The sequence below is a fragment of the Cyprinus carpio genome, chromosome A13 (genome assembly GCF_018340385.1).
Source record: "Cyprinus carpio isolate SPL01 chromosome A13, ASM1834038v1, whole genome shotgun sequence".
NCBI classification, from domain to species: domain Eukaryota; kingdom Metazoa; phylum Chordata; class Actinopteri; order Cypriniformes; family Cyprinidae; genus Cyprinus; species Cyprinus carpio.
In genome coordinates this window covers 25577401-25590655 of record NC_056584.1, presented here as the reverse complement: position 1 = coordinate 25590655, position 13255 = coordinate 25577401, and the positions used below count along the sequence as shown (strand labels likewise).

The 13255-nt window shown below is 37.5% G+C and overlaps 1 protein-coding gene across 1 annotated transcript in view; it reads right to left on the bottom strand.

Moving 5' to 3' along the window:
- Positions 1–960: 960 nt before the first annotated feature.
- tmem63ba (transmembrane protein 63Ba) overlaps positions 961–13255 on the bottom strand; it is a 28218-nt gene continuing 15923 nt past the window's right edge. Inside the window, 21 exon segments of the mRNA XM_042769506.1 lie at positions 961–1650; positions 1833–1895; positions 1994–2109; positions 2337–2504; positions 2594–2699; positions 2796–2958; positions 3092–3157; positions 3698–3784; positions 3895–4001; positions 4113–4266; positions 5260–5397; positions 5632–5765; positions 7286–7376; positions 7378–7407; positions 7836–7916; positions 9061–9131; positions 9883–9991; positions 10078–10129; positions 10250–10392; positions 10957–10994; positions 11862–11952. Of these exon segments, the coding sequence (XP_042625440.1) occupies positions 1492–1650; positions 1833–1895; positions 1994–2109; positions 2337–2504; positions 2594–2699; positions 2796–2958; positions 3092–3157; positions 3698–3784; positions 3895–4001; positions 4113–4266; positions 5260–5397; positions 5632–5765; positions 7286–7376; positions 7378–7407; positions 7836–7916; positions 9061–9131; positions 9883–9991; positions 10078–10129; positions 10250–10392; positions 10957–10994; positions 11862–11952 (2167 nt within the window). The 3' untranslated portion in view covers positions 961–1491.

The window sequence follows — 13255 nt, the reverse complement described above, 5'->3', positions numbered from 1 at the left end:
TGTTTTCCATGCACTCTTTACAGTATTTATGAGTAGTGAAATATGTTAAGTGATCAAAAATGGTAATGTGTATATCACTTGTTAGTGGCAATAAAAAGGGAAAAAAAAAAAAGTCACCAAAACCTGATGAAACCATTATTTCATACCCATGCATAACAAAAAGAAAAAATATATTCACATTCATGAATTCCACCTTTAAGCCCACGTAGCGAATTTGCTGTGCGTTTAAGTTCTTTTTTGCTACAGTATCAGTTATTGACAGAACATTCCACAGTAGAGCAACACAATTTAAAACTGGTCCATCTGATGCCCGATTCAGAAAGTAGCGTCATACCACAGTTAAACACTGGATGTGCAAAAGACGTAAGGGTAGACATGAGAACAGTTCCAGGGATGGTGATCTGCCTTCGAGTCTGTCGGACAGTCTAAAAGTGGCTTTTCCAATCCAAGTATATGGTGAGACAATTAGTGTTCGGCGGCTGTTTTCCTCACAGTTGGTTAATTCAGCAGGCTGGAGTGAGTTTTTCGATCCTTTTGTTTTTCCAAACATTGCTAATACAAGAGGAACGAGTAATGGTCTTTATGTTAAATACATTTACTTTGGTAGAGAAGAATGAAAGTTGAATTCATTAATTTGCTCCTCTTCACATGTATTGTGTTGTAGTGCCATTTCAGCTGGGACAAAAAACAACAACAACAAAAAAATTGGTTTCTAAATCAAAACTTCATTCAGCTCAACTGTCTGTCATGCTGATTGATGTATATTCCAGAAGCATTTTGATAAATTGTGACGTGACCATCACTGAAATGTTTTGGGACTATCTGTTTCTATGTACTACAGATGGTAAACATCTAAAAACAAATGATTAAAATACTTGATTCTGTTTGATTAAATTGTAGTTGCCATATATATATTTTTTTTTTTTTTTTGTTGTCAAAAATGTTTTTTTGTTGATAATTATTCGTAGCTCATTTCCTAAGAAGAAATTTTTAATATTTTCTTAATGCAAAATATTTGGAGGTGAAATCTGACTAAGCGTATATGTGAAATCCACCCAAATATGCAATTTTCCTGCTTTCTTGAGATAGCACTAGAGCTGTTTTAATTCATCATATTAACATAGGTAAATGGAAATCTTAATTGGAAATTATGAGTAATTGTTACTGTTTTTGGTCTTATTTACTAGACATGTGCTTGTAACGGCAAAGAAACTCTGTATCTACCAAACACCGTACAAACAGGGTAACCAATGTAAAGAAGAATGGTGAAACTCTGTTTCATATAGGTGGAGTACAATCACAAGCCACTCCAAATTCTTGACAACTGGCCATCCTGTCTCCAAGCCTCAATGATAAAGGAGTGTTTTAGCTGTCAGCTGTGATGGATTCACACGCTCTGTAAGTGAAGTGAGGTGTAGTGGTGTAGTGGATCTCTTGTTTGGTCATGTTAAAATCCTGCCAAGTTCAGCATGTGGCGTGGCCCTGCCTTGGTCACTGGTGCACCTCGTTCTCAATAAGGCTGTCCTCTCCTGATTGGAAATCACCATCATTTACCCCCTCCTCATCTTGCGACATCCCCTGCCCCTCTTCCTCACCGCTTCCCGTCTCGTCTGTGTTTGGGTCTTGTAGCACTTGGGCGACATACGTCTGCTGATATACAATAAAAAGAGTGAAGATGTAAAGTGGAAAAAAAATCAAATGTGACGATATCGAATTTTGGTGATGCCAGATGAATAACTACTAAAGTACTGTTAATGCTTAAAACTAGGGGTGTAAAAAGCTTTCTTGCTCATCATGATGTGCGAGACACTGATGTGATTATGAAAACTTACAACAGACTTGACAGGTGGAGATGAATCTGGTTGTCGTCCATTGTCTACACCGTCCATTTCGATCTGTAGAGAATTCAGGAAAATCACACCGCAGGTTAGAGAAAGTTCTGGGCTTGGTTTTATTTATAAAAGACAAATAAACAGACAGAGCTATTTCTGACCTTGTAATTGTGCGCACTGAGGTATTTGAAGTGACCGAAGACGACATGGGAGAGGCAAATGATGATGGTGATGATCAGAACCACAAAGGTAAACATCGATGTTGGAGCAACAAAACCTTTAAAATGTAACAAGTAAATCAAGAGAGAAGAGAGCAAAAATCATATTAGAAGAAGTTCCATCTAGAGCACTGGTTCTCAACCTTGTTTTCCAGTGGGCCACAATACGGTCCAAGTGCAAGTGAGCAACCCTGCATCCAGAGTTTGCCTATGAGGCCTAAAAATTCTGTGTAGGTAGGCAGCTTGCTAGGGTGTAGAACAGACCCACTATCTGGCATTGTCTTACCTGTACGGACAGTAGAGAAGAAGAGCAGCCAGAAAAGGCAGAGGATGGGTGCTGCCACCACCTGGTTGACAGCTCCAGAGTGGATTTTCTTATCCAGTTTGGAGGGCAGGTACGCATAATACATGTTATACCTGTCCACCAGGTGCTTCAGTAGCATGTACATCAGTCCTGCAGACAAAATTAAATTCCTACTGTGTTATACGTGCCACCATGGTGCCAGAATTCTTTATAGTTCTTAAGTGAGAAATGCCACTCACCAAATGGTACAATAATTGGACAGGTGATGCTGTAAGTCATGACCACAGTAAAGACGTTCATCATCCAGGCGTACGCAGCTCCAAACTGGAACTCGTAAGCTTGATGCTGCAACAAAATGGAAACACGCATGAATTACAACATGAGGATATGAGCTATTGAGCATAATAATAACGTCACAGTAAGTGTGAGAATAATGAAGACCTTCTTCACGTTGCGCCTCTCGGCAGCTGAACGTGCCAGACACAGCCGGATCATGTACATAAGAAAATAAGGAATGCGCAACAGGTCCATGGCGTTACCAATGAAGGCAGACGCAATGACATAGTTCACAAAGAAAGCTCCATTATCTGGAAGGAAGACACACCTAATAGAGACAAAAAAGAAATCAGGCCATAAAAACTATCTACAATCTCGAAAATATGCATAAACCAAATGTTTTGTAACATCAACCCCTGTAACACAGGATTTTAGAGCTGCAGATCCTCTGGTGGACTTACTCGAATCGGACTTTTGCCTCGTCGAGGAATTTCTTGTCAAAGAGCCAGCGGAAGAAAACATCCAAACTGCATTTTGGAAAAGATTATGTGAAATGTTTAATACAAATGGGAAATCAGGCAACACAATAAAAAGAGTAGATGTTTTTCATTTCCCATAATCAGAAATATTTTTTTTGATGTGAGAATACACAAAGGCAGCAATATTTGTACTGAAAATACTGTACTGAGATTTTCCATGATACAAATGACTATTATTTCAAGTTAAAATATTTACATCGCACAAATTAGCATATTATATCAACTTAATGGTTGGTAATTTTCAGCCTTTTGTTAAAAGGTTGTTTATTCAGGAAAATATTACCTAATAAAACATCATATAAATGGTTAGAATGCAAAACCTAAAATTAGGGCTCAGTAGTAGTTTTGTGAAATATTGCTGAAGAATGTTAATGCCTAATAAATACATAATACTTAAATATAATACTTCTCATTAAGAGAGAAAATTCAATACTATTTGCAGTCAGTGCTATTTGAAAAGTTAAGATGGGATAACTATTTTTTTCTGTAGTTCTAACTTTTCTATGTAAACCGAGTGTTACAAAATACCTGCTCAGTCCTAGAGATGGCAGCAGCAGAACCATAAAGATGAGGAAGGTGTAGCACTTGTGCATGGTTGTTCTGTTCTCCCCAGATCTAAATGGAAAAGTCATGCATATTTTGAGGTTTGTGTCTACCAGATAATGGTTTAGTTCAGAAACTCTAACTGATGAAAATACACGGGTATACAGAATTTGCCATTGTACCGTGTCCAGTGGGCCTCAAAGAAGGCGGAGTAGTAGACGATGGTGGGGAGAAGGGCTGAGAAGCACCACAACAGCAGGGTGGGGAAGAACTGAGTGACGATGGGGTTCTGGAGGAACAGACACAGGGGGAGGAAGGGAGGTGATGAGTGACAGAATCATGACCCAATAATCACTCTGCATTTGATCCTCATTAACGGCCAGTTTAACAGACTCCTTACGTTCAGGTACTCCACGGGTTTGGTGACGTTGAACTTGTCCATGGTGGAGATGATGATGGCAGGGGTGGTGAGGAAGAAGAGCAAGAGGAAGAGAAAGCAGTTGATGATGAAGCAGCGGAGCCACCAGTTGAGGCCACCAGTGGACAAATGCTCCCTGTGAAAAACAAGGTACAAGTCACGATTTATGTAACAAATTATATATACAACTACTATATGTGACCTGTGCTGGCAAAATGAGTCACAATGAGCAAATTGTATTCAAAAAGGAGTTATTGTTATTTTTCACACACTCTATTAAAAAAATCTTCAAAATGATGTGTTTTGTTGGAATCTGACAAAATATGTTCACTTTTTTTCCACTTGATTCTTATTTATAGTACATCCTACTTTACCTGCAAACATACAGTATACTCACAAGCTATACTATATTGCACTCTATATGTAAAGTTGGACATATATTATATCCAACTTTATTTGCATTCATACACTCACGTAAAGGAATATATACTTGTATATCAAATCTCACCTGCTGGTTTTTTGTTCTGTCACAAAATGTAACTACATTATCGTCCAGCTCTTTATATAAAGTTGAATATGCCATTATGTACAAATTTATCCACATACACAGTATACTTGTGTAGGCTGATGTCTACTATGTTGCAACACAGTATAGCAATACAGCTATCAAGCAATATAGGTGGATTGTAACATTGCAAAATGCTAAATGCAACTATAAGGCATGAAGATATTAAGATATTATAAACATTAACATCATGTTCTGTAAAGCTACTGTGAAACAATATGCATTGTGAAAAATGCTATAGAAATGAATTTAACTTGATCATTGTCTTCAAAAATAGCCCACAGACCTGCACAATCTAATCCATATTGTATATGAAATGGCAAGCTCTAGTCAATATCATTTATCAATATATAGGTCCAGCACAGAATGAATTATGATTGTGGTGACATCAATTTCAGATTTACATGCATGTAAAAACAACTAACTGTGGTTACTCTTTTCCTGTCTAAGTGGGTATTTGTTGGACAGAATGAAACCGCAAAGTGGATCCCAGTTTATGTCAAAGTCTAGCTCTGTGAAAGTATGCTCATAATGAATTCATGAGATTTAGGATGAGGATGTTACCAGTAAACGTTCTGTGGATCTGGAGCATATGTGACTGTCCAGTTGTACGTGTTGAGAAGGCTGCTGAAGGGGGAGGACTTTGGCTCTCGTCGACAGTGACAGCCCTGACACTGACACGCGTTAAAATCTTTCAGGATGCTGGGAAGGGTAAAAATCATATATAATATTATTATTATTATTATTATTATTATTATTTTTCTTCTGGTCAAGTATTGTGACGGTAACATGATAATATCAGAAGGTAATACCATGATACTGAATGATCACAATATTCATGTGAAATTTAACATCTAAGAAAAGCATAGTACCACAATGATACCTTTTGGTTTGTGTTTTTTCACACACAAAGACCAAAAGGTCTATTAGACTTACAGGGAAGTCATTGCTTCATTCTGGAAGGTCACAAAAGCCATTCCCAGAGGTTTAGTGTTGACTTTTTCTCGTTCTTTTCTGTATTCTTCCTTCAGCTTGGCCTCTAGCTTAGTGTAGTAGTTCACAGCCTCTTCCTGCAGGAAAGGATTAGCATGGTAAGAGTTAGACATCACTATTAAAATGCACTTGTTTTAAAGACCCAATGAAATAAAAATGTGTAACTGGAACATGTGCGATATTTTGGTTTCTAGATATGGCTTACGTCCATTCCTCAGTACAAGTCTATGTGATTTTTTTGGCCCGTGTCACCTGATGTTCAGAATCATAATTCAAGTCTAAGCAACTATAATAACAATTGTAATCTAATGAACAATGCATTTGACAGGAAATGAGGCATCATGTCTTGGGTGCAGTCTTATTTCCTCTTAACCCTGTAAAGCCTAACTTGTTTTATTTGATATGCATATTACTAAGGTACAAGCCTTCTGTCATTACTATTAATCATTAATCAGTTTTTTAGCAAGTAGTTGTAAAAACATCCACCTTCAGGCTGTGGTTCGTATGTTTTCTTGCTGTGAAATCTTTAATGATTTTCATAAAGTAAACATAAGAATTACTTTTATATTGTTAGTAACAGCTCAAGAGGAAAAACTGTTGAACTGAAGCAAAAGAAAAATCATGGTAAAATTACAGTATCAAATATGATCCATCACACAGGAATGTTTATTGGTTTGTCTCTCAATCATCATTTTATTGCACTGCATAATATATCTTCAGAAACTACAAAGCTTTGATCATAAAACTAAGCATTTAAATATCTTACTAAGACAATACTGTGAAATATGGATTGACAACTGATTTTTACATGCATTTTATTTAAGTAGTCTGTTAGATCTCATTTATTTATAAGCTATCTTAATTTTATCTTAGTTTTTGGCCATACAAATATCAGAAACTGCACCAAATTGCATGTTTTTGCTCAGTTTGGGCCTCTAAATCAAACTGAAGAGGTTTTTCCTTATTTTTCTGCCTGATGTATCAAATAAGATCATCTCAACAAACACATGCATACTTTTAATTTTTTATTATTATTACTATTATTTTTCTTATGTCAGACTTTACAGGGTTAACGTCAGGTGACTGTCCCTATATATTCTGTTACTTCTCAATGCTTCAAGTCAACAATTTATCAACAAACCCTCTATTTAATGCTTTGTAAGCCTGCCAGTTAAGAGCTTGTTTTCCCAGCAGTCACTGACTACAGCATTCCAGTCATAGTCCAGCAGGGGGACATGAAGTGCTACAGAAAAATGACTAGTGACAAATGGGAGGTCTGTTTATCTAATAAGGACGCTTGGGAGCTGCTGAATAAACCTGTGCTGATGTTGAACATGTCTCACAGCAGCAGAGTGTACATCATCCTGACCGTAAATATAATGAAGCGGAGCTGCAGGCAGCACACGTGACACACTGACTGCGTGTCTGATGGGAAAAAGTTGTGTATTCATGATGACAGTTTATGATTTTCTGAGTTATATTTGAATGTGAAGTAAAATGCATGATGATTCATTTACTAATGAGGGATCTAGAAACCCGCTACTATTCAAAACACTTTGGGTTGAAACTTGAGAGGTTATAATGCATTAGATCTGACCTGCTCACAGCCCTCGATGATGCAGCAGCAGAGGTGGCCGCAGGGTTTGGTATTAATCATAGTGGGGATGTACTCCTTGGCCATCAGGTCTGTAGAACTTTTTGCTGCGTTCTGCCTTTTTCCTGAATAAGACAAAGTCGAGAACACTGAATTGAGCCTGACTGTGAAGTTTACTTCCAAAACATTTTAGTTGCAATTTCCATAAAGAACACACAAAATAGTTTAGGATTTTCAGGTCAATTTAAGTCAGTTTTTTGTTCTTTTTCATCAAAGGGTCATTGAAAGCGGAATGTTGTTCAGAAAATACTGTTTAGTTTGACCTCAAGAGGTGAAACTAAACAGTATTTTTTTTATTTAAATGAGGTGATTGTGGTGTTTAAATGGGTGATTGTAATTCTGTAGCAATGTACAGTAAAAACGTGAAAATGTAACTATATAAAATACTTCGGAATCCGATACAAATCTGTACCTTATTCAACAAAAGTTCCTTGTGTACAGTACTTAAAATGGTGACTGAAACTTGTCTAAACTAAGCTTGTAAAATTTGTACCTTTCAGACTCCAGGGACATAAGCTTGGCAACGTCGTAACAAATGCGAGCATCCAGAACCACACAGTTTTCATAGGCTTTCCTGGATATGAACACAAAGAGACGAAAGTTTAAGAGAGACAGAACTCCCATGAGGAGGACACGAAACAGTTTGACAAATTCCAGCTTTCTGCTTTAACCTGGCACTGGAACACAGTGTTGACAGTCTTGCAGGAGCCAGGCTTCAGTATTGTCTGGCGCACACTGTACTTTACGCGGGCCAAGAATGACTCATTTAGACAGGAAGAAACTGACCAACATGTAAAATGACCAGCCACTGTTGCTTTTTATGTGATGCATAAGGGTGAGTAAATCTAAAATCAATGGTACTAAAATAGTAGACTGGCATACAACAAATTGGTAGGCTTGCTTTTTAAATAATGACACAGCAGTCTCTGTGAGACGATGTACACAACATTAAAGACATTAATGGAATACAATGTGTACACTATTAAGTCAAAATTTCCATCCATCCTAAAGTAATAGATCTGTGGGAGTCTAAAGGACCGATGACTCGTTTCCCAGTTGGCTGAAGTAGGACAGACTGCAATATGCTTTGAGATGTCTGTGAGTCTGTTTTGTGTTTGTTCTTTTCTTCCTCCTTGTCCTCTATCTACACACCCTCATTTCTCTTCCTCAATTGTTACTTTGGCCCCACAGCCTTATTCTAGAAATCCTTGACTCAGAAGAAGTTAAAGACATGTATTGTCCCTGCACATTCTTTAGCAGTAAATGAGATTAGTTAAACTGAGTGGATGGACACACTGAGCATCTTGAAACCACATGACCACTTTAGAGCAATTAGAACAAAAAGTTTGTCATTGTATTACATGGGCCACATCTCAGAACTAAGCTTGAATTTACTGTGTAGATTGGGAAATCTTAAAGGGATAGTTCACTCAAAAATGAAAAATGATCCGTCATTATTTACGCTCCATTATGTCGTTCCAAAACTGAATGACTTACTTATGCAGAACACAAAAGGAGATCCAACAAATGGTTTAGCAGACAACACTGGACCCCACTGACTTGGATTAGACATTTATCAAAATATTTTCTTGCAATGTTCTACAAAGGAATGCGAGTCATACAGATGCATAAATACACACTTCACCCTTACAGCTGATGGGAAGGCACATCCTAATTAACACTGTGACATAAAATGAGTATTTTCAGTAAGAACTTACTCGAAATGCTGCTTTATTTGACTCTCCTCTGCATATTTTGCGATCCCGTTAATGAATAAAGTGCGTTTCACCTGTGAATGGAGACAATTTGGAGACATTAGTTTAATTATTATACTTTCAACTATAATATTGATTGATGCTCTATGTTAATCCCCTCTAACAGAGCAATATAACACAGCACTAAACTATGGAGCTTAGTCAGGAGAGACATATTTGACACCAAATATGAGTCTGTAAAGAGACAGACGTACAGTTTGTTTGCATTGTTAAAAATGATAAACCGACCAGGTTTACACTGTTTCACATTATAATACTTTTTCTTAGCAATCTTTCATCTGGAACAACTTCACCATCATCAACCTTTTTTTTTTGCAACCACTTTTTCAATTTGTTTTAACCCAATCAAATCCCAAGTTCCACTCTTCATTTTTTTTCATGTTAAGTATCCTGTTTCACTCAAGAATACGCTAGATTATGCAAGTAAAGAGGGTTGCAGTGGGATGTTTACTCTGATTAAAGTCCATAGCGGGAAAGTGAAATATTTGAGTAACGATGAATGTGGGTTTAAGCCAAAATCTAAAAATAAATGAATGTTCCTGGTTCGATACAATTTGTGGTTACTGTAAGGCACTTACAGCCGAGGTAAAACTTTCAAATGTGCCAGTGTTCTGGAGGGCTTAAAAGCAGAAATGTGATGCTCATATGATAATTCTGAGTATTTTATGTGGTAAAGGACATTATGCCAGATATGCTGTAGATAGGATCTTGTATTGAACCCAGAACATTTCTTTGCAGTGTTTTGGTGAAGTTGTCTCTGCTCACCAAGTCATCCTCTTTGTAGTGCATCTTTGATGTGTGTCTCCTCATGCTGTACACAGTCAGTAACAGATATAAGAAGGCAAATGTAGTGTGCAGCCATAGCAGGTTATTACTGAAAGAGAGCAAAAACAAAGGGATGATTCATTCATCAACAGTCATTCAAGAATTATTTCATAGTGTCATATTAGCCGGCCTTACCCAGATTTTAAGTTGGCTATTGTAGTTCGCCCAAAACTGTAGGCATTATTTTCTGCAGAAACAGAAGATAAGAAATGGGTCATAGGGAGTCTTTAGTCATGTAAACTACAGCAAGCCAAACTCGAATGGCTGGGTTCAGATGTGTATTCCTTCTCAAACTTTTCTGACTCACCTAATAGGTTTCCTGAGAAGTTGACGGGCAGGACGATGCCCACGGAGAGCACGCCCACCACTACCAACAGACCAATGATGTGCCGCTGGAATGAGAGGTAGTGCACGGCATCCTCACCACACTTCTCCCTGATCTCGTCATCTCTGTAAGTGTGAGAGAGATACGTCAGTGTAACAGTAACATTTTTAGCCAGATGTCTTAAACTTCATTTGAATCATGGGTAAATATGTGCTTTGGATTTACATTCACTATTACAAAAATTTTTAAAAAAGAAAGAAAAATCAGAACAATTTTTAAATGTCCTATTCTAGTCCATGTTCAGTTTTGCAAATGAAACAAAAAACATTAATAAATAATAATACAATTATTTATTAATGTTATTTCATTAAACAAGCAACACTTTCGGTTCACAACACTATAAATTAAATAGTTGATGAAAATCTGTTTACAGTGCATAACAGTGAATAAAGTATAATATAATATAATAATTAACTTTTAGCTTTAATCTTCTTATATAACAACTGAAATAATCGTCTTCTGGTGTTTAGGAATGGTAGTATCTAGCCCTCTACTTCCCTCTACTTCTAATTTAGAAAGGACCATGGGAACTGCTGACATGTAAATGTGGTTATGTGTTAATATACAGGGCTTTTGTGATCAGCATTCCAATGAGTTATTTTAGCACAGTTAATGCAGAAAGGACTCACTTTATCCTGAAGATGGCGGTTAGCCAGGCACAGAAGCCCTATAACAGAGACAAAGAAAAGAACATCATATTCAGTGCACTCTAACTGTTGTCTGTCAGTCACCTCGACATTGAAGGTGATGATATACGGGGCAATGTTGCTTGGGCACTTTCCCATTGAGAATGGGCAACAGATTTCTATCTGGATACTTTAGATCGTGGGTACTGTGTCTCACCTGGTTGCACGCTGACGGCAACATTGCTCAAGAAGTTTCCCCGTGTATCATCACCTTCAGAGACTTTAACAGTCTCAAATGCAGTATAAGGAGTTGTTAGAGGCAGCGTGGGTGCACGTGACACCAGTTTACATAAGTGCAGTTATTCCAGATCACAGCAGGGAAGGGAGAGGCAAACAAATGGCTGTCAAAAGGTATGTGTGCTATTATGAAATGCACAGGTGTGAACAGAGTTGTAGTAGATGAAAAGCAATACTTCCTGTGTGCGCTTTTCAGACTGTGTAAACATGAGCGTGAAAGAGCGAATACATGAGCATGGAAGACAAAGGGTATGTTCAGAATGGCAAACTTTTATAGCACCTTTAATACTTTTGTAGTATGTATGTATACTGTGAACAATATGTATATTTTTTGTATGGACAGAAACCCGGATGATGTAATGTGCTCAAGTTCATCTTCTATTTAGAGTATGATCTCCGTTTCAAATGTCTCATGCCAGGGCTTGCACCTCTTGACTTATTTGCTGCTTTGACTTTCACATAAAGAGCATTGTTCATATGGCCTTGATGCTCATTGCTACATAGTGAATGCTGTTTTACATACATATATTAATAAAGTAGAATGTATACAGTGTATTCCATTCTGAACATAGTCATAGGCATCCACATTAATGATCTTGCAAGCTACTTACATTGTCCCTTTGGTCAAAGTCGACTGAGCTGGACACAGAGGTGAGACGCTCGTACCGGGAGTCAGCAGGCGTCTGCATGGCGGAGGCCACACTGAACACAAACACACATTATTAAACACGTGCCCTCAGAGCACAGCACTCAAGCGAACACACAAGTGTACAGTCACTTAATGGCATGCCACTTCATTCAGCAGTAATTAGAATAAGGAATGAAGACTGATCTGTATGATCATGTTAAAGGACTAGTTCATCCCAAAAAGCAATACGATAATACACTGAAAATTTTCCCCTCGGCTACAGATCTCTTTTCTCAAAATCTTCACAAATAAAAATACTTGTCTTGTCACGTCAGTAAGGAGAGAAACCTGGTGTTATGCACCAGTGGTGTTGTGTGTGTGTTTTTAAATAAATGAATACAAAAGAATAAGATTTGAGAACTAATACTTACAGGAACTAACACACACACAAAAGGTCTTTTATTTATTACCATGCACAGAAAAAAAAGAAGAAAAAAAAATCATGATACATATATATCTTGTGTGTTCCACAGAAGAAAGTCATATGGGTTTTGGAACGACACAAGGCTGAGTAAATAACAAAATTTTAATTCTGGATGAACTAATCTTTTAATAATTGTTAACTTTATCTTAGCATCTTCACAGGGTCAATTCGATGCCAGCTTATTAATAAGTGATGGGCACTGCTAGGCACTCCAAGCTCAAACTACTCCAGCTACATCAGGCCATATCAAGGCTAACCATATGTCAGGCATGCAGCAATAAGTGACTGTGCAAACAACTCAAACACAGAGTTAGCATTAGCGGTTGAGAGGCAATGCACACAAACGGTTCACAAAGAGACTACAGTAAACCTAGAAAAGGAGAAGAACATGCAGAGAGAGGAGCATAAATTCAGAGTTGATTAGAAACCAGAGTGTGTTAAACAGAGAAAGACTCATCAATAGCTGGGCAGAGATAAAACTATAATAACTACTTGATGATACAGTGGCCTCCAAAAGCCACACTTCATATGAACTTCAGTGCATTAGCTAACAAAATATCAACTGCATTTAGCTTAAGAGTGTGGGTATTTTTTATAAATAAAATTGACAAATGCAATTTAGTTCGACATACATGTAAGTATGCCTTAAATATTAAAATTTTGGGGCCAGTATGTGTGTCATTCTCTGACTACGATATTCACAAACAATTGGACAGATTCTATAGGGGCACCTGGAATAACTCTCAACCCTATCCATTTGTCCATTGACAAAAACGATTAAACAACTGGACAAATCACAGGTATACATCAAAACTAGGTCTTTCAGATACACAGGGGTTTTCTATGCCACCACAGGATGTTTTACCTCTCCCTGTAAGCCTCTTCCCTGTGGG